Source organism: Leopardus geoffroyi, chromosome B1 (genome assembly GCF_018350155.1).
Source record: "Leopardus geoffroyi isolate Oge1 chromosome B1, O.geoffroyi_Oge1_pat1.0, whole genome shotgun sequence".
NCBI lineage: Eukaryota > Metazoa > Chordata > Mammalia > Carnivora > Felidae > Leopardus > Leopardus geoffroyi.
In genome coordinates, this window is record NC_059327.1 from 104,565,298 (window position 1) to 104,587,281 (window position 21,984).

The window sequence follows — 21,984 nt, forward strand, 5'->3', positions numbered from 1 at the left end:
GGAACGATGTGGTAAAAATAAAATGGGTTTTAGAATCATACAAACTTGCTTAAACTCTTGTCTTCCCACTTACTAAAAGTCAAATTCAGATCCTTAATTTTTCTTACTTAAAAAATGGGGAAAATAGTAATGATTTTCTGCAATTGTTTTTAATTGAGGTGTGATAAATATGTAAACCATCTAACGTGGTGCCTAGCATATAGCTGATATTTCAGTAAAGTAAGTAATAACATAAGAACATAGGTAAGAACATGTACCCTTCTCTTATAGAGAAAACAGAACAAAGTAGTCTTGATTGAATAGACAGGAAAACTCTTTTCTCAAAATATCCCTCACTAAGCCTATGTGGTAGAGTAAGCCTTGGCCTGGCAGATGAGAACTCTTAGTTCTAGTCCGGTCTATGATAGAACTAGCTAGGGACTGTGGGTGAGCCACTTCATTTCTTCAGAATTGAGTTCAATCATCTTTTTTTTTTTTTGTAGGCTCTGTGCCCAATCATGACCCCTAGACCAAGAGTCACATGCTCTACCCACTGCACCAGCCAGGTGCCCAATCATCTTCAAAATAAGGCAATTGGACTAGATGATCTCTAATAATTCTCTCACAGTACTAAGGTTCTATGATATCTGAATAACATTCAGTGATTCTTTAAATAGCCCTCTGGTATGTATCATCAGAAGGCGCTGCAATAACAGAGAGTGGGCTGGGCAGAGGGAGATATCTCTTAAGCTCATAAAAGCATGGCTAGCTTCATGCAGGTGCACCTTGTGCGGGCTCAGAAGGGCCTTGTGTTTGGTTTAACGTGCTGCTGTTACTGTGTTAAAATTCTCAATAAATTTTGAACAAGAAGCTCACATTTTCATATTAAACTGGGTCCTGCAAATTATGTAGCTGGTCCTGTTCCTATGAGCTGACTATGAATAAGTATAAAAGATATTTCCTGTGAGCAAATAGAGACTGGCAGCAAGAGATCCCTGGGAGCCTGAAGAGAAGTGACTGGGTGAGTAAGATAGCTGTCTGGGGTAGAATGTGAATGGGAGGGGGTTTTGTGGGGATCAGAAAGGGAGGAAGTTCACTGTGGATGAATACTTCAAACTGAATGTTTCTTTACCTTCTGCAACTACTTGCTTTCTCTGAACTATAGTATAAGACTGCCATCTACTGGTCAATGACACAAAGTCTTTGAAAGACTTCCAATTCAGGGTCTTTTTTTTTTTTTTTTTTTTTTAAATTTTTTTTTTTTCAACGTTTATTTATTCTGGGGACAGAGAGAGACAGAGCATGAACGGGGGAGGGGCAGAGAGAGAGGGAGACACAGAATCGGAAACAGGCTCCAGGCTCTGAGCCATCAGCCCAGAGCCTGACGCGGGGCTTGAACTCACGGACCGCGAGATCGTGACCTGGCTGAAGTCGGACGCCTAACCGACTGCGCCACCCAGGCGCCCCTCAATTCAGGGTCTTTACATTTCAGTGTCCAAAGGATAATCCAGAAAGATTTAACATATTCTGCAGTTTAAAACAATAATTATTAAGGGCTTCCTCAGTTACAGCTTCCAAACTAAAATAATAACAAAGACCTGTCCACTTGAACAATCCCTTACACCTGCTTTTCTTTATTCAACAAAAAACAATTTTTAAAAAGCACTATGCAGCAGGCATCAAATGTTCAATGATGAACACCCATCAGTAGAGATATTTAGGTCATTAAGAGCTTCATTGAATGAATTCAAATGTTCAGGTTCATCTTCGGTCTGAATCAGAACACCTAGAATATCATCATCATCTTGTAGGGGTAGAGTTATACTTTTATATTCAGTGTATGCTAATATGCAAGATGGTATATACCTATGACCTTCAGGCCCAATGACCTACGTTCAGCCTATTGGGTAAAGCAGACATTCCTGGAGGATTGACTGGGAAAAAAAGAGTAAGCAAGGCAGTGGCAGAAGATGAAGAAAGTTAGGGAACATGGAACAAATTAATAGTCACCAAAAAAAAAATTAGTGTTCCAGGGAGGTTCTCATCATAGAATATCTACCCCCACTAAGAATTCTATCAAAATAAAGTATTACCAGAAGCACTCCCTTCTACAATATCTAGATTACCAGAAAGAAAAAAAGGGAATTTAGCATGATGTATAAATTTGTCAAGTCACCAAGGTGTATACCTGAAGCTAATATAGCACTGTGTGTCATCTATACTCAAATTAAAAAAAAGCGGGGGGGGGGGGCTTAAATACCTGTCCAATAATTGCTGTGAGGGCTGCTGTTAAGGGAGAAGAATAACAGAAATTTGAAATCTGGAGGAGGAGGAGGAAGTTCTTCCCAGATCTCAGTCCAGTTTAAGGCCACATCACTCAGACTACAGGGGTATAACTGGTTATTTTCAAACAATTCTTATACACTCATTACATTCACTGGAGAAAATATCTGAGAGCCAAAGACTCTGTTTCTTCACTCAAAAACAAACAAAAATCCAGGGCCTGGCTGAGCCTGGCTGGCTCAGTCAGAAGAGCATGCAACTCTTGATCTTGGGGTCTTGAGTTTGAGTCCCATGTGGGGTGTGGAGATTATAAAATAAAATTAAAACAACAAAAAAAACCCAAAGTCCTTTTAGTGAAGGAGTTTATGCTTAATGCCATTTCTTGGTTTGCTTTAGATAATTTTTTATACAATATATCAAGATTAGCAAGGGTATCAAAGGACATAAATATGACACAGGACTTCTCTTCAACACATCCTTAGAACAGAAAAACCTGAGTGAAGACGGAGCTTATTTCACGTTCCCAATCCCCACTGGCTGTTGGTTCTGTGATTCCATAGCACAATGTGCTCACCAATATCATTATTCTGTATTAAATTTGTTTGACTGTCTCTTCTAGTCTGTGAGGTTTGGGAGGGCTAGGATAGAGAGTTATATCTATGCTCCACCACACCCCTTTAACACAAAGTAAACTTCAACAATTGTAGTTGAATAAATAAATGGGACCTGCTAAAAAGACTCAGCCTCAGCAAGCCAGCCTTCACCATCCTGTGTTCTGAGAACTTATATATGGAAGCTCTACAGAGGGAACCAGTTCTAGTTATTCCTTATATCCAGATAACCTTATTCTGAACCAGGTCACCAGTACCCTGGTCATTTATTAGGCTAGCTGATGCAAGGACAGTCAATCTATAATACTTGAGAGAAGCCTATAATATGAGAATTTTGTCCAAGATCAATAATACTAATTAATTAAACAAGTTAGTGTCTCTCTTGGAAATCTGACTTCAATGTGTGGAAAAAGTCATCAGCTAGTAATGATGGGCAAAAGTTCAAAGGCACAGAAGAAAAGGCAGACAACAGAGACCATGAGGCAAAAAGGTCATGATCGAGTTCTGATAAAAAACTGGATAGAAGAAAAGAGTGTGAAATAGTAGGTTTTTAGAGGTAGAAATGATGAATTCTTGCTTCTGGTGTATGAAAGTATAACTTGTTCACCACAGCATCGTTGGATCCTGGGTGGCCAAGAATACATACTTCTTTAACCAAATATGAACTACGCACCTATGTGCATCACTACTATGTGACAAATATGACATGCGTTTCAATGGTGAACAAGAGAAATCTATTTTGTTCCCATGGAGCTTTGAATCCAGCTTAGAAGCTTAGAACCTAGAAGTAGAATACTGACATTGAACAAGTAAAAACAACTGCAATACATGTTATAAAGAAGTAGTGTAGATTCTCATAGAAACATGCAACATCTTAGATTATATTTTCCACTGGTCTATTTTTTGCCAAGATGACTGATTATATAGGCCTTCCTGAATTCAAAGAGGCCTAACACACACTTGAGATTCTTTTCATTCTTATTTTCATTTGTAACCATACATGAAAATGCTAGTTCCCAGGGCCTACAAAATCTTCACAATACAAATTTGCTCCAAAATACAAAGAAGAAACTGTAAAATCTAAACAATTGTTTTAGTCACAGAATACATTCAGATGCAGTTCAATGCAACTCTTACTACAAGTCAACACATATGGTGTTTACAATATGCTAGATGTTGTTCAAAGTGCTTTATAAAAATCGGTTCACATTAATCCTCACAATTCTATACAATAAGAACTAGTGTTACTATACTCATCTTATAAAAGAAGAAACTGAGGCAAAGAATAGTTATATAACTTGGCTAAGATTAATAGCCAGTAAGTGGCTATACCAGGATTTGAACCTAAGCAGTCTGGTTTTAGAGTCTAGAGGTTCTGGAATCCAGATTCAATTTAATTTGATGTGATTATGTAGGCATATTTTCTTCCAAAATATCATTCAGCAAATATTTATTGAGCATTTATTATATGTAGGTGCTTATCTAGCTGTTAGAGATACAACAGTGAACAACAACAACAACAAAACCCAAAAATCCCTGTCTTCATGAAGGGGATACAGATAATATACAAGAAGTAAAATATGTGGTATATTAGATGGTATAAATGCTATGGAGAAAAAAAGTCAGGAAGAGGGATGAGGAGGAGTGCCAGGGGTGAGATGGTGGGTACAATTTTAAATAGGGTGTTCAAGGACCATAACCTGAGTAGGTGATGTTTGAGCAATAACTGAAAGAAGTGAGGGAATGTGCCATTCTAAGTGTGCCTTATATGATATTAGGTAGAGTAAGAGTCCTGGGTTTGGATCCTTGGATGCATGACAGTATTAAAATAGCCCTGGAGTTACATTTAGTGACTTTCTGGGATTTGCAATATAAAGGGCCTAACTAGCACATTCTATGAGGGCTCCAAGTTGCTAGCTTAGGAAGAGCAGAATAATGAAACTGAGCATTATTAAAAGAGCCAACAGCCTCTGCATTTATTTTGAGCTGGAATTTGTGTAGGAATACTTTGTGAGGTGGCAGTGTTGAAAACTTCATGAACTTTATTCTTCCCAGTTTCTAAAGTTGATACAGTATTCTACTCTGCCTGGGTTAGAACTGATGTAGTATATTCTATAGCTGTTGAGTGGAGTATCCCATATATGTCTATTAGGTCTAATTGATTTATAGAGTTGCTCAAAACGTCTATTTTTTTTAAATTTTTATTAAAAGAGAGAGAGAGCAGGGGAGAGGGGCAGAGAGAGAGGGAGAGAGAGAGAGAGACAGAGAGAGAGAGAGAGAGAGAGAGAGAGAGAATCTCAAGGAAGCCCCATGCTTAGCACGGAGCCCAACACAGGGCTGGATCCCATGACACTGAAATCTTGACCTGAGCCAAAATCAAGAGTCAGACACTCAAGTGACTGAGCCACCCAGGTGCTCCAAGACCCCTATTTTCATACTGATCATCTGTCTAGATCTTTTACCCATTATTGAAAGTGGGATATGGAAATTTCTTTTTTTTTTCTTTTTTTTTTTTTTAACATTTATTTATTTTTGAGACAGAGAGAGACAGAGCATGAACGGGGGAGGGGCAGAGAGAGAGGGAGACACAGAATCTGAAGCAGGCTCCAGGCTCTGAGCCATCAGCCCAGAGCCCGACGCGGGGCTCGAACTCAAGGACTGTGAGATCGTGACCTGAGCTGAAGTCGGACGCTTAACCGACTGAGCCACCCAGGCACCCCAGGATATGGAAATTTCTAACTAGTATTGTAGAACCATCTATTTCTCCCTTTAATTCTGGCTTTGAATTCTTCATATATTTTGATTAAACATTTGCTTGGTTGTTGTAAACCTCTATTTCCCAGAGTTCTGACAAATTCGTTTCAAATAGTTTCTGCCTATTTTTAAATGTTTCTGGAGGCTTGGCATTGCCTACTCCACCAATTTGAACACAGGTCTCACAAGGTGACTTTTTGACACAGTTCTCACCAGAGCAGAAAAGAAGGAAAAAAAAAAAAAAGTAAATATGTCTTCTAACAGGACATATTTATATATGAACATAAAAACTGACCTTCTCTAGTAGGGGCTTCTCTAGCAGGGGTCATTCCCTGCATCTATCTCTTCCATTTCATATCAGCCCCTGAGGAATCATAGAACTCCATGAAAAGTAGTTTGAAAAGCAGTATTATAAGCCATTATACCCCTTCACAGTTATGTGTCTGTTGCTTATGATCTGATGTTAGAAACAGTTAAATAATAATTAATTTGGGGCTAAGTTATCTCTTGCTTATTTTTAAACTTATTGTTTTCAAAAAACCTTCTTCCCAACTTCTAGTGCATTTTCATTGAGAAAATTTGGAAAATATGAAAAAGCGCAGAGAACAAAATGATCTGTGATCCCATCTTCCAGAGATAACTGCTGATAATATGTCAACATTTTTCATGTTTACAAAATAAGTTTAATAATGGTTAACATTTTATATATATATAGCAGTTATCACCTTGGCATCCATTTACTTAACACTGTTATTCCATTCATGCCTATGTTAATATCACCATGTCTACTCTTGGAAGCCTATTACATAATTTTATAAGAGAAGCCTTGTCAAGTATTGACTAATCTTTCAATCTCCAACTCAATTCCTGTCCCTTCTACACCTTTCAATGAAACAAAAACAGGTTGATCACTCAGTTGATAAGTATAATGAGATTTCTAGGTTGTAGGTTTCAACATCTTTGTCATCTATGCCTACCAATTTAAGCCTTGCCCTACTGAAGTTGTTTTGAAACTTTAAAAAGAAGCAGAATGCCTTCTTTATATTGAAATGAAATCTTTCATGAAACTCTAAAATTTAAATAAACAAAACTGAGCTTTTGTGGTTGAAGTGTGCACATGTGTGAGAAGGTAGGTGGAAGAGGATAGGTAGTTTGTTCACAGCCAATCCTGCTCAGACTTCCTAACACCAAAACCATGATGCAGGACCTCAGGACTCTGGGACAGAGTGAACATCACATTGCTCTGCTAAGTGTCCTCAGTCAGTACTGCTAATGAATTAAATGACTACTGCACCTAAATCTTCTTTGGCTGCTCAGACAGAGCCTGACACACAGGAGGCATTTAAAGAGTATTTATTGAAATTAAAGACAAGAAATCCAAAAGGGGAGAATGGATTAGTGCATATCCATTACTACCACTGAAAAAAAACCTCAGAAAGCATCCCCACTGAGAGTGGTAGATCAGTAGTGACATATCTTAGTGGTATCATTATACTATTATGTTAAAACAGAGCTAATTCTACAAGTATTTTTTTTTACCAGGATTGTATCAGTGGTTGCAGAACACAACAAAATATAATTGAATAAATATTTAATTTTTCTATGTTCAAGGTACTGTTGAAGGACTGTGGAAACTACAAAGCTGGTAAAAAATATAGTTTCCCTTCTAAAGGATACTTAATACTCTAATAGGGGAGAAAATTTATATAACGTTGTGTTATAAAGCAAGCCAGTGTGCCAGACAATATGTCAAGAAAATTTTGACGTTTTTTGAGTTAAAGGTAAAAAAAATTTGGAAAAATGATCAGCCCAGGGGATAGCCTCATCAACAGGTGGTTGCTATACAATGTAGAGGATAATAACTAATGCAAAAGGAAGGTAAGAAAAGTATGGAAGTAAATACTTTACTGCCTTGATCTTGAGAAGTTAACTCTCTCCCCAAGAAGAAAGCATGGTATATGAAATAGGTGGAGACAATTAAATGTGAAGTTTTCACAACTGGTATGTTAGAAATACTGAGAAAGGAGAAATCAATGTGATTTCTAGAGGGAAACTTTATGAAGTTGGCATTTGAATTGAAAAAGGATGCGGAGGATTAGGATAGAAGGGGAAGTATTACAGGTTAATGAGTACACACATCAAAGACCAAGAGGAGAACAGTTTCTCTGAGAAAGAAGGAAGATAGCAATCTGGCTACAGCAAAAGGTGTTTGTTGGACACGAGTTTAACTGAGTAGGGTGGAGACAGACTAATGGTGGGATACATGGATGGGAGCTGCTGAAGGCCAAGATGAAGATAAAAGGGAAGCTGCAACAAATAGCAATTAATTGTGATGACTATACAATGCTCAAAGGAAACTATAATAGAAGTGAACAGCAATGATGGTGAAAAGAAAAAACAGACAAAATTCCCCAGAAGACAGAGAAATAACTTGGTGTACCAATCCACAGAGTTATTGGAACACTCATTCAATTTGGAAAGGAGACAAAAATGCAATGAAGATAAGAAAGGGGTAACTTAAGAAAAATCCATGTTTTCAGATGACAATTAGCAAAGTATTTATTTATTTATTTATTTATTTATTGATTGATTGATTGATTGATTTACTGCTGGAAAGGTTACTCTATCTATAAAATTAGTTTAACTCCTAGGATAATCATGAAGATGATTTATTATACGGACATACTAACTCAACAGCTGTCTGAAGAAATCTGTATTATCACCTTAGGTTAAAGCATAATTTATCACTCCCTCTTAAGAACTTACTACACTTGAACTTCAGAAGTTTGGAATGTCTTCCTAAAAAATACCTATCTTTGGCCTCATGGTAATGGCATGCTCATACACTATCTTCTCTACCCTAGCTCCAATCAGATTAATTGTGTTGACAGTATTGTGAACATGCCGGATCACGGTTGCAGTATAATAACTCATTCTGTAGTTTCTGGTACATATTTTTCACGGACATATCAGGCAGAAAGGTTTAAGGGAAAATGCTAAGCTCCTACCTCACTAACAATGTATCTGAATTTCAGTAAAGTACTTTCTTTGAAATTAAATTGCTTATAATTTAAGGAACATAGTGAATTCTACCACCATACTCCATATTCATTTCTGTCTATCAGGTAGAATAATCAAGAATCATTGGAATTTTTACAGGGGTGAAGTCTGAACAGGTGACAGACTCTTTCCAATGAATTTAGTCTACATGACCCCTCTCTGTTTGTATTAATTGTTCTCCCAAATGTAACATACCTTCCTACTCAAGAAATCAGACCCTAGTCCAACATCCTCTCACAGATGAACATGTGACTCTTTGCTAAGGACAAGTTTCAAACCATTTCAGAACTTGTTCAGTTTATGTCAGGCTACTTCTACATTTACAATTTCAATGATTTTTATCAATCCTATTTCAATAATTAGAAGTAGCTGATTCAATCTTGCCACTGAAAAGAATGCTTCCATCATTATATGGGTAATAGTTCGCTTGCCTCCATTAATTTTTGTAAAGTCTCAGTGTCACAATGATCAGGGTCTTTTCCAACCTATTACCAGCCTATAATCTGGGCTACATCACACAGTCTAGCTAATTTTCAGATAACAGTCTTCTCATTCCCCAAAGCTACAAAGCAAAAGGACAGTGGTATTTTTCTTTAAGGTAGCAGACTATGTTTGTCTCTATTACTGGGTAATTGATTTTGAGGCAAATTAAAGCAAGTGTAGGCATCTGTAGAACAGCATTAAAAATGCTGGATTTGTGGGGTGCCTGGGTGGCTCAGTCGGTTGAGCGCCCGACTCAGGTCATGATCTCGCACTCCGTGAGTTCAAGCCCCGCGTCGGGCTCTGTGCTGACAGCTCAGAGCCTGGAGCCTGTTTCAGATTCTGTGTCTCCCTCTCTCTCTGACCCTCCCCCGTTTATGCTCTGTCTCTCTCTGTCTCAAAAATAAATAAACGTTAAAAAAAAATGCTGGATTTGGAATGAATTTTAGGCTTTATAATTTTTTTTTAGTAACTGTAGACTCTGTACTCCTTTTGTGTCTCACCTTCTAATTCTGTAAAATGGAGTAATCACAGCTTCAAAGAGGTTTTATCAAGATTTAGTGGCACACAGTCATACCTTCATTCATACTGCACGAAGAGAACCACTAATACCTGCATTTTCTGAACAATCCAAGATTCATAACATGACAGGGGAGAAAATATTTAAAATGGGAGCCACCAGGGAATATCCAGGCAGTATAGTGAAGGAGTTCAGAGCATGTCACCCCAAAATATGCTGTTTTAGCATATTGATTATTTTAAGTTAAAGGAGCTTGAGAAACAGCAGGTACAAGAGGGGCAATCTGACCTTCCTTATTCTTCCTGGCAGGAGATAAAACTCCCATGTCAAAGATCCCCTCCCTCTACCAGGAGGAAGAAAATCATTCCCCTCACCAGAGATGGGGAATCACACTGAGAAATCTGTACAAAAAAGACTTGTGACACTAATGCTTATCATCCTAGTCATTTCTCCACAGTTTACTACCCCTGGCCCAAACTCCTTTGCCTTACTTCGTTCTTTGTCTAAAAGATATAAAAGCGTTCTGTTCTGGTCACTTCTTCAAGTCTTCATTCTCTTGTGAAGGTTCTCATGTACATGTAAAAACAATAATAATAATAAAACTTGTATGCCTTTCTCCTGTTAATCTTGTTTTTCTTCCTTCCTTTCTTTCTTTCTTTCTTTCTTTCTTTCTTTCTTTCTTTCTTTCTTTTTCTTTCTTTCCTTTCTGAGAGAGACAGAGAGAGAGAGAGAGAGAGAGAGAGAGCGAGCATGCAAGAGGGGGAAAGGAGCAGAGGGAAAGAGAGAGAACCAAGCAGGCTCCACATTCAGGTCAGCCTGGAGCCCAGCTTGAAGCGTGATCCCATGACCATGAGATCATGACTGGAGCCAAAATCGAGTCCAATGCTCAACTGACTGAGCCACCCAGGTGCCCCCCTCCTGTTAAACTTTCTTATGTCAGTTTAACTCTTAGGCCCTGCTGGAGACACAAAGAGGGTAGGTAGAGGAGCATTTTTCCTTACCTACAGTTCTGCTGACAAGGATGGGATGTCACTGGTTGTACACTGCTCACTCCAGGGCCACTGCAGCTGAGAGATCCTGGGATCTCTGACACAGCCAGCACAAGGTAAGAATTCTTACCAGTTAGTCTCCTGGATCTGTGCCTGCAAGATCCAATCCAACAAAAGTATTAAGAGTCTCTCCTCATGTTTTACCTTTTCCAAATTTAGATTAGCAGAAGAAAACACTGGTGTGAACTAGTTCTTTAGGCATAGTGATTTGATATTTTCTATTATGAGTATTCTTGTTTTTGATTTCCAATAGCCGTTAAAAAAAAAAAAAAAAAAAAAAAAGGAAACAATCTCTCTAGACCCAGCACCCTCAGAGGGTTCACTCCCTTCTCCCCTTCTGTGGGGCAATACCCTCCTGATAGGGTCAACTAACCCCAAGGTGCACCCCAGAGCTCACCATCAACCTCATAGTAGAGGATCAGGAACTGGTTCTTAATTGACACTGATGTGACTTTACCATCTGTTCAGAGGATTTTATCTCTACCTGTCACCTCTGATTCTATTCAAGCTTTCAGTCTCTGGGCAACCTATTTCACTGTCTATATCCTAGGCCTCCCGGATACCTTTAGGCCCTCTTAACACCCATCATGCTTTTCTGTTTTCTGACTCCTCCCCAGCAAATCTCTTAGGTAGAAATTTGTTATGTAAATTTAATGCCACCATACAGTGTAATGAGAAATGTATTTTTATTTTCCTGCATCTGACCAAACAGCAAACTTTTTTACTCTAATGGAAACCCATCTCAACTGAAAATCTTCTGAAGAAGATGCAATCTTAAAAGATATCCCAACTAGCACCCAGGCCTCACATGCAAATGAGGTTGAATTGTTACAGCAACAGAGTTGTGCATATTACTGGAAAAGGAACAAACTTCCCCCATGTGTAGCCCAGTGCTGCCCTCGTTAGTGCGCAGCGAGGCACTGAACCTACTCTCTTTAACAGCAGGATATTCTCACTTCCTCGCTTTGTAACACTACAATCTTACCAGTAAAGAAAGAGGGAAACTGGATTCAGACTGGATTCAAATCTATTAATTTATAGAACATCTCAGAGCCATTAATGCCTTTGTAATTCCTCATCACTCCAGAGTCCCTAATTCAGCTACCATTCTTGTCTCAATTCCTGCTGACCCAGCCTGATTTACAGTAATTAACCTCTGCTCGGCTTTCTTTTCAACTCCATTGCACCCTAACTCACAATTCCTCTTTGTATTTACATTTAGAGAGAGACAATTAACATAGACTGGTATACCTCAGGGACGTTGCAAGTTTCCCTCAATATTTTCCCAAGTCCCTAAAGCCAGGGTAGATTCCAAGGCTCTACTCTTGTTCAGTATGTTTATGATCTTTTACTTTGTAACCAAACTAAGCAGCATGCTCTTATAGTAGCTGAAAGAGGCCATAACTCATCTTAAACTAAACTTATAGGGGTACAAACAACTGTTACCTACTAAGGACATGAGATACCTCTGTAATGCCCGAAGTTCCTAAACCTCCCACAAAAGACCACCAGAGTCGTGAGTCAAAGCCAAGCGGCAAGGGGCGTTTATTGCAGGTTCGAACCTGGACCTCTGCGCACTCGTTGCCGGTGACGCTAAGAGGCCTCGATCAGAGTTGGTATAGGGTTTTTATAGACAGGGACAAACAGCATAGGTGAGGTTTCAAATTATGAGGGGCCTGATTAGTCGATTTTAAAGTACGGACATTTGTGGTTTTCTGATTGGGCGTCCTTTGTCTGTCCTTTGGCGGGAAGGCTTTGTCCGTTACTTGTGGTGGGAGAAAAAAAAAGGGGAAGGGGATAGGTGAGGAATGTGCTAAGCAAGCAGGTTTACAGAAGCGAGAAATGCCGGTTAGTTTATGTACAACCACTCATTCCATTACATATCAGACTACATTTAGGAAGGTTTACAACCCATTCTACTACACAGCGGGTTACATTCAGGAAAGGTCTCACAATGCTCATAGCAAACAGCAAGCAAAACAGACTTCTCAGCAATTGTATTTCTTATCAAAGATCCATAATAAGCAGAAAAGAGAACCTAGCTTTAAACTAAGGTAGGGCTGTCATTTGGATTGTTCCTTTCACCTCAAGTCATTCAAAAGCTCACTCTCAAATGCCTTGAGTCAGTTTTGCCGATCCCTCTTCCACAAATGAAAAAACAGCTACATAAATTTCTAGAGGCAGCTGGCTACTGCCACAAATGAATTCCTAACTTTGCTGCCCTGGCTAAATCTTTAGAAGCCTCCTCCTGGATACTACTTCAGAGCTCATTTCCGGGCCCTCATTAACCTCCTTGGAAGGCGTAAAATTAGCACTGTGAACACCCACAATTCTCAGCTACCTAATTTTGACAACCTTTTTTTTTTTTTTTCCTATAGTGCCACAAAAATACTGGGATTGCTATGGGAATTCCAGGAAAATCTTTGCCTCTCAGGTAAGTCCTTCCTGTCAGCTGGATCCTGTGACAGCAGGCATGCCCTCGTGCCTGTGTGCGGTAGCCACAGCTGCCTCCCTAACTGACAAAGCCAGTTCCCTGAGATCAGGCTCCCCATTCACCTCTATGTTCCTTTATGTTCATAAGACACCACACCTCTCTACGTGGTGGCCTCTATTATCCAACCCTTCTTCCATCTTCCATCACTGTAACACTTTAAATCTGACTACTCTATTATCCCTTCCTTGATAATGGAGAACATCACTCCATTCCACAGAATTACTTTACAAATATAGAAACTGTCTCAGGGTACCTGGGTGGCTCAGTCGGTTGAGCAGCCAATTGGTTTTGGCTCAGGTCATGATCCCAGTGTTGGCAGATCAAGCCCAGCATTGGGCTCTGTGCTGAGTGTGGAGCCTGCTTCAGATTTTCTCTCTTTCCCTATGCCCCTCTCCCCTACTCACATGCTCACACACTCTCTCTCTAAAAAACAAAAACAAAAATTATCTGAAAGCCATGAGAGGATCTCTTAGATACCACCCCCTTTACACAACCGAGACTTAAGTTCTATTTTGTGATCGTTCCTACAGAGGAAATTTCTGGGGAAACATAATAACTGGCTGTGCCATAGTTTCCCCACATAAAACATCTGAGGCACACTCTCTGCCCACTGTAAAGTTAGTTAGCCCAAGGTGCTAAACTCATCAGGCTGTTGACACAATCTGGAAATCCTGTGGATTCTTAACCTCTCTTGCTGGTACTCCTCTCGCCAATGGGCATATAATTGCTGCCCTATACATGCTATTCACTTCCCTGCTAAAACTGATATTGTTGGCTGTGTAGCCATACTAAGGAGACAGATATTGTGTCTCTAGGGAATAGCAGGGCTGACAAGGCTGCTACCTTTGCAGCCCCAAATAGAACCCCTTTTCTTTTTCCACCCAATTTAAAACCCTGCTTTTATCCCTGACTGACAGTATTAACCATTCAGGCAAATACCCCACAATTTGAAAAAGACAAATGGATACAAAAGAGTGCCAAACAATTAGATTATACATTGGGTCAAACAGACTTCCTGTGGTCCCCTTTCTTTTGACCTTTTGGCTTACACTCATCTCCCATCAGATGGGACATACGGGTAGATGGGAGATACTTAAGGAGTTAAAAGAGAATTGGTTCTTCCCTGGCATCCACAAAATTTCTGGCCAAATTATTTCCCAGTGTACTACTTACAAATCTCACCAAATTTCTGGAGGAAACCAACGTACCTCAGGAAATCCTCCAAGACCCACATTGTCCCTTGTGAAACCCCACAATGGATTCCATAGATTTATCTCCAGTGTCAGGCTATTCCCACTATTTGGTTATGTCTGTATACTTAGTGGGTGGACTGAATACTATCCAGCTAGAAGTACCAATGCCACAGCAATGGTGAAGAATAATAACTGAGAGTATTCCTTGTTTTGGCATTCTTTATGGATTGGGTCATATAAAGGGTCTAATTTTACAGCAGAAGTTAACCACTTTCTTGCAAAAACTTTGGGGTACTCATTAAAATTTCACACTTTGTGCCATCCTTAATCCTCAAGGCAAAGTGAATATAAAAATCCAGACATCAAAAGGACTTTAGAAAAAGTCTGTTAAGAAACTGGACTTAATGGCCAGAAGCATTACCTCTGGCCCTTATAAAAATCTGGAATACTCCACAGGGAAGACATTATTAACATCTTTAGAAATAATGTTTGGTCACTTTATTCCTACTAGCATCCCTAAACCTTCTATTTCTGGATTGAGTGAACATTATAGGGGCTTAAGTGAAAAATTCAATGCTATTGATGTGATATGGGCCAAGAGTGAAAGATCAAGAAAGATTTCTTGAGATGGTACAAAAAAAGTGTTTTTATTATACCATGGTACAGGACCTGGGGGCAGAAGAGCTGCAATGTGACTGTGAGAAGTGATTATACTTTAAATTGGGGGGGAGGGGGCAGAGATAAAGGAAGTTTCCAAAAGGATTTTCATATCTTAAAGAAGACTTACAGGATCCTACAGGTCAGGCCAATGTCAAGCTAAGGTTGCTTTTTGCCTGTAGCAAAGCATTAACTTAAGGCAGCTGTGAGTTCCTGAGGAATGTCATACTCTGCCTGCCTCAAGTATTTTCAATGGGCTGCAAGTTCTAAGGAGATTTCATTTTATCTGCATTTCTTTTGCCTTTGTTCTCCACATCACCATGACTAGCTATATACAAGAAGTAACTAGTTTAATTAGAGGATATCATCAGCAAGTTACAATGGCATGGCCTCTGCTGACTGGCCATCCCTTTTGACCAGAAGATTAGATGTACATCAAGGCTTTTAGAAGAAAGCATTGTCACCTGAGAAGACCATTGTGATGTACTGCTAACCACTCACACTGCTATCAAAATAAAAGAAAAACCCTCCTAGACTCACATAAACCATGCCAAGTTAGACCAGGATTAGCACTCCCAGGACAATTGGAAGACCACCCCTTAAGTTGACCTTAAAGTAAGGATTTCCCGGGCAAATTCCCAGGCACCAGAAACAGACAAAATCACCAAGTACACAGCTTTTCCCAAGGTCACAGATCAAGAAACATTCACTTCCACCTATTTTCTCCCCCCATGGGTCTCCCTACTCCCAAAGGGAAATTTTAAAAGATCTTCCTTTTAACAAAGCCTCCCCCTTCTTTAGCCATTTATTAAAAGGCTGGCTGGAGATTGCTTGTCTCAATCTATCCCATTTTCACCCTGATCCTCCATTATGGGCTCTCTTTCCAGCTGGTGTCTCACTTACTAACCCTTACTGTTTTCTCAGCAAGTTATGCACAGACCTGACACCCCCTAAACCACTTTTCAAACCCTGGCCACATTAACTAATCAATCTGATTGCTGATTATATCAACATCTAGATCACGCAAAAGAACTTGAAATTAATTTTTATTCCTGCCAATAAGACCAACTGGTGGACCAACTCTGGAAAATGGATGCATGACAGGGTATGGCATCCATGACCAGAAAAAACACATCACTCTTCTCTTTTTGGTGAGTAAATTGTACACGGGAAAGCCTCTACAGAAGCTCAAGGACTGTCCTTTGTTCAAAGACATTAGAAGGGATCTCTCCCCCCTTAGCATTGAAAACTGTGATGGTACTGGGCTTTTCCCACCTGACATACCAAGACAGTATTACAATCAAACCTTGCTGTGCACTTCCACAAGTAGCATCCTCAAGCCTCTCGTGAAGGTCAGAAATGGTCTCAATACTTACTGACTCTTACAGTACAGACCCTTGCCAAACCACCAGATATTACAGCTGGCTCACAAGCCACCCTTGCGTGACCTGGGAGCAGCTGAGCTGCCAAAGGCCAAAGATTACATATGGGGAGACCAAAACATTGCACTAACTTGGTCAGGTAACAAGACCAAGACTTACAGCGGCCAAGGCCTAACTGCAGGTCTCCTACATCATATATTTCACAACCTGTTCTGCTCCTATGGACTGACAAGGATACACGGAAGACAAAGATGTGCAGATAACAACATGACAGGTGACAAGATACACCAAACCCCAACTTAGTAAGTCACAAGCTTCATTGTGACCTTAGCCATGAACAATACTGTTTTTTTTTTAATCTTATATGATGATAAGGTATATATAGAGTTCCACCTAGACGGCCAAGATGATGGGGCCTCAGATTCCTGATGCCCTCTGTCATCAGGTACTCCACCTTAAATGCCAGCCAAATTACAAACTTGGGTTCCTTTGGTCATAAAGTAGTGCCACATAAATATACTAGACAAGATGTTATAGAATACTGGCTTGTGTATCACAATTCTAAGTTTTTTCTCAATACTGAGCTCCCTTTTCCCAGGCTTTGGAACTTGAGTTGGAAAAGATAGTTCTAAATCTTTCCATAGTAACAGAACAAGAGTTTAGTCATAACTACACAAACACTGGAAGCCATTCTACCAGAAGTTAGCAGTTTAGGCTTTATTGTGCTCCAAAGTTGCCTTCCCCTACGCACACTGACAGCCCAAAAAGGAGGAGCTTCGTCACTGGCGAAGGAGGCTGCTTCTATGTAAATTGCTTGAGAAAACAGTGTCCAGAGCTGCACACTCTCGGTCAGACAAATGAGGTTCAGCCATTCTATACGAGGGACCTATTCCCAGGCATGGGAGACTGATTTAACAAGATATGGGGAAGTGTGCTTAGATTTGTTATTTCTTGTTTATTCATTCTTATTCTAATTTATGCTCTTCTTTCCCTTTGCAGATAGACTCTTGGTTGCTAATCCAATTCTTCCTTCCAGTGCCACAAATTCAGCTTTTACGTGAAACTTCTAAGAAACTTTCAGAGGAAATGAAGGAGTTCAGAGCATGTCACCCCAAAATATGCTGTTTTAGCTTATTGATTATTTTAAGTTAAAGGAGCTTGAGAAACAGCAGGTACAAGACGGGCAATCTGACCTTCTTTATTCTTCCTGGCAGGAGATAAAACTCCCATGTCAAAGATCCCCTCCCTCTACCAGGAGGAAGAAAATCATTCCCCTCACCAGAGATGGGGAATCACACTGAGAAATCTGTACAAAAAAGACTTGTGACACTAATGCTTATCATCCTAGTCATTTCTCCACAGTTTACTACCCCTGGCCCAAACTCCTTTGCCTTACTTGGTTCTTTGTCTAAAAGATATAAAAGCGTTCTGTTCTGGTCACTTCTTCAAGTCTTCATTCTCTTGTGAAGGTTGTCACGTACATGTAAAAAAATAATAATAATAAAACTTGTATGCCTTTCTCCTGTTAATCTGTCTTACGTCAGTTTAATTTTTAGGCCCTGCTGGAGACCCAAAGACGGTAAGTAGAGGAGAATCTTTCCTCACCGACAATGGTCAATAATTTTCTTTCTGCTAGCACCGTAATCTCGCAGGGGATCACATTCCCAAACCTTTGGGTTATTCTTATATTCACTCCCATGAGATACATGCAAAATTCTCATGATTTGCTCTCTGGCCCCCTTAGAAACTCACGCTCGTAATTACGATTTCCATCTCAGTATAGAGTTTCAGGATTAAATAAAGTAAGTGGAACGTGCTATATACACAAAATCCATCAGAGGGGGCCCCAAAACCTTGGCATATGGACCCATGCAGGGATAAGAAAAGGCGACCGTGGGGAGTTCCAGGATGGAATCCATCACCTGACAGGAATGGGACGTGAGGGTGACTTCCGGTCCGGCCAGAGACTTTTTCTTTTAGCGAAACTTGTTTCACCAGTTTCCCCGAGGGCGCAGCAGGGCGGAGCGGGCGGGCCCTCTTACTCCGATTCCGGGTGGAGGCCGAGCTGCCTGCTGGCAGTCACGGAGACAGCGGACCGCCGGGCGGCGCCTGCGCGCTAGAAGAGGAGGGTGCTCGGAGGCCCTTTTCCGGGGGCGGGGAGCGCGCATGCGTAGGCAGCAGACTGCGGCCAGTTTAAGGCCAGGTGAACGCGGAAGTACGGTACGTGAGTGTTTTCCAGCTCTTCTGACTGCGGCCGGGTGACGGGTGCGAGATGCAGGCCGGCGCGGCGCCTGAAGATGGTCGAGACGGTCCCCGGGAGCGGCTAGCCTTGGGTGAAGCTGGGAGGCAACAGCAGAATCATGAAGTGCGGTCTCAATCGAGGGCAGAACGGTTTCCAAAACATTCCTACTGGTTGGATCTCTGGCTCTTCATCCTCTTTGACCTGGTGGTGTTTATCTTCGTGTATCTTTTACCCTGGTGAGTACTCTGAATACAACGTTGAACTGGTAGGGAGCTTACCACTACTCCTTTCGGGGGTAGGCAATGTAACTGAATTCCAGAGAGTATGGTATGTCCAAGATAATAACGTAGCTGGTGAGTGGCAGGGTCAGTGGGTGGGTGGGGAGATTGGGATAAGGCTGGAATGAAAATGTTCTTCCTTGGCACCTCAGTGAGGGTCTTCAAAGAGGTAGAAACTTGGCTCCATGATTTTTTTTCTCATGTTTTGGAATGAAACCAGCTGGGTTTGAGTTCCTGCACCACCACAAAGAAATCAGAGAAGTTATTTAGCTTCTCTGAGCTTTATTTTTCCATTTACCATTTGGAACCGTAGGTGTGGAATGAAGATTAAATGAGATAGTAATTTATCTAAAAGCGATTTGCATTTTCCCTGGCAGCAGTAAGCGCTCGACTGAAGCTACTGTTCCTATACTACAGTTGGGCCATGAGTAGGCCACGTAGGTATCTCAAACAGGTCCAAACCTGAACTCTTAATAACTTATTACAAAAAAATGCACTTTTGTGCCGCCATTTCAGGAAGTAACTTTTTTCACTCAGTACTCCTCCCAGAACCCTGAGGCTCTTTGACTCTCCTCTCTCTTTTATACACACCCACACAGCCCCAAACACCAAATTCTGTAGGTTCCACTTGCAAAATCCTTGCTCTGCATTTTCCTTGCCACTCAGTCTGAAAAGACAATTTTGGAAGGGGAGAAGGAAAGGAAATGTAGAGAAGTAGTAGGGGAGCAGAACAAGAAAAGGACACAGGATTGAGTTGATGAGGGAAAAGTTCAGGAGAGAAGCAGTGACCTGAAGATAGAGCCTGTGGAAGAAAAGCAGTGCAGCTCATTTAGACATTGAGGAGCTTTCTTGGAGTTTGGGGTTGTTTTCTCACCAGGAGTTAACCTCTCTCAGTCATGCTTATAAATTTGTAAGCCTTGATAGGCAATTTTATCTTCTTTCCCCACCCCCAAATTGTGGCAAAGATTTGGGCATAAGGTCATTGTATTAAGGCCCTATCGCTGCTGAGTTGCTGGATAGTGTGGTAAATTAGAAGGCAGAGGTTTGAGTGGGGTGAATGGAAGAGATGGGTATTTCTATAAAATCCTCTGCCAAGCCATTTATAGAGTTTCCACTCTCCTCTACTTCCCCTCCTGTTTTGGGTAGAGACTGATACCTCAAATATAGTGATTTTGATTTTTTTTTTTTTTTTTTTTTTTTTAAGTTTTCATTCCTGGGTAGAAAATGGAAGCCTTAGGAGAAATAGTCCAGGCCTTTTTTTTTTTTTTTTTCCTCTGTCTCATCAATACATAAATCATTTAGGAATGTGCAAGTGACTGAGACAACCTAGATTTTCAAATATTAGGGTAAGTATTAAAATGGGAAGGAGACATTGTTGACAAGTATTTGGTTTTTACAGAATGGTTTGCCTATGTCTAGATTAAGAAGTTGGTTCCTGGAATGAATTCTGAAAATGACTACAAACCTCTTGGAGAAGAAAGGATTGTGCAACAGAACTTCAAACTCTAAGCGACTTTTCTTTCATTTTACATACTCTTCATTTTGGGGACTACATAAAATGGGTGATGATCTCACCCATTCATATAGCTAAGTTCTTAAACTAGACTCTGATTGATGTTTAAACTTTTTAAACATCTGATGGCTTTACAGGGGCTGAATATTGAAATATTTATATGTAAGGGTTTATTGTATCCATTAAGAAATACAGTACTGTCTAGCCTATAACATCTTAAGGGTTAGCTAGGGTTTCATATGATGCAAAAATGATGAAATATTAAGGTGAAGTATTTAAAAATAAATTACTGAAAAGCAAGGGAAAAAGGGTTTTGAGAAAAAGGAGTTAAGAGCTGTACAGAAAATGCAGGCCCACGATATATTGGCTGTAAGTACCAGTTTAATTTTAGATTAAGTGTCCTGTTATGGTTGCCAGTTTGATACAAGTGCAGGGAAAGTATATAATATCCAACATTGGAAATCTAGAGTGCATGTCCTCTCACCTGGATGCTTCCTGCCGTTCATTCCCTTTTAGGCTTTTGAACTTCCCTAAAATAAGACTGTGTTTCCAACCTATTTTTTGTTGTTGTGGTTGCATTAAGAATGCTTGTGGCCTGAACATGTTTTTTAAAAATGTTTGTACATTAAATACGTCAGCAAAGTCAGCATATTTACTCATTTCAACAAATATTTGAGCACTTAACTCTGGGCCAGGTACAGCGGTGAGCAAAACAGACAAAAAAAATCCTTGCCTTCATGGAGCTTACATTCTCTTACTTATCTAAATGTTAACAAGAATGTACATTCTAGGAGGATCAGAATTTTATTTAATCAGACAGTCACACTCCCAAAACAGCTACTAAAAGCCCTTCAGAAGCCATTCTTATTATCTAACAGATACTCCTTTATGTAACGTTAGAAATGGGCTCTTGTTGAAAATTGGTGACATCTGATACATTTTATTGCCTCAGTATTTTGAGGATATTCCCTTCCCTTAGAAACAAGGCATAGATCTGGTAAACTCTACATCCTCTCCCTTTTAGAATGGCAGTTAAGAGTGAAATCTGGGACTGGTTTTGGGGGATTTTAATTGCCTGTTGCTGACTATGAGGTTAATAATTATGCCTTCAGGATATTGTTGCATCTGCATGGAGAGAACCTTTTATGCAAAGGTTGAAGCATCTAAAGGAAACATAGAACTGGGATTTCATTGAGCATACCAAATGTGGACGATTTTTCTGCTGCTTGCTAATAATTTTGTCCAATAAACGTTTATTACATAATTAAATTTGGTCTGATTTGGATTTTGCATTTGTTTAAACAAATTACTTGATAGTATTATTTTGAGAGGATTAACAGTTACCATGTAGCTTAATGATAGGTTACACACAAAGATTTATGATCCTTACTACCTTTCTGAGCCTAAAATCTGAGCCCAGTACCACAGCTATTAGATATTCTGAAAATTCTGATAGAGGGAAGGCAGTAAAGTCCTAGTGTTGTGACAT

General features: G+C 40.0%; 1 protein-coding gene and 2 long non-coding RNA genes across 5 annotated transcripts in view; 2 read left to right on the forward strand and 1 right to left on the reverse strand.

Annotated features, from left to right (window-relative positions):
- Positions 1 to 18,614, reverse strand: part of LOC123593264 — a 55,607-nt gene extending 36,993 nt beyond the window's left edge. The window contains exons 1-2 of one of the 2 annotated variants that reach the window (XR_006710221.1): positions 18,385 to 18,614; positions 10,689 to 10,829 (exon numbers count right to left, since the gene is read on the reverse strand). This is a non-coding gene — a long non-coding RNA (uncharacterized LOC123593264). The remainder of the gene's footprint in view (positions 1 to 10,688; positions 10,830 to 18,384) is intronic. The other variant, XR_006710220.1, reaches the window with a different exon arrangement.
- LOC123593259 lies at positions 15,496 to 17,991 on the forward strand. Its single transcript, XR_006710219.1, has 3 exons — positions 15,496 to 15,695; positions 16,099 to 16,231; positions 17,462 to 17,991. It is a non-coding gene; the product is annotated as an uncharacterized LOC123593259 (long non-coding RNA).
- Position 18,615: 1 nt separating the features above from the next.
- CB1H4orf3 (chromosome B1 C4orf3 homolog) lies at positions 18,616 to 21,764 on the forward strand. Of its 2 annotated transcripts, none has more exons than XM_045468862.1 (2): positions 18,616 to 18,940; positions 20,382 to 21,764. In XM_045468862.1, coding segments are annotated over exons 1-2 (207 nt in total). In that variant the 5' UTR covers positions 18,616 to 18,734; the 3' UTR covers positions 20,383 to 21,764. The 2 variants fall into 2 exon arrangements, with proteins under 2 accessions (XP_045324818.1, XP_045324827.1); XM_045468871.1 differs by having other exon boundaries at positions 20,402 to 21,764.
- Positions 21,765 to 21,984: the final 220 nt, after the last annotated feature.

What these genes read in the sequence shown, in the direction of transcription:
- CB1H4orf3 (XM_045468862.1), top strand. Translation starts at nt 18,735, where the DNA reads ATGCAGGCCGGCGCGGCGCCTGAAGATGGTCGAGACGGTCCCCGGGAG.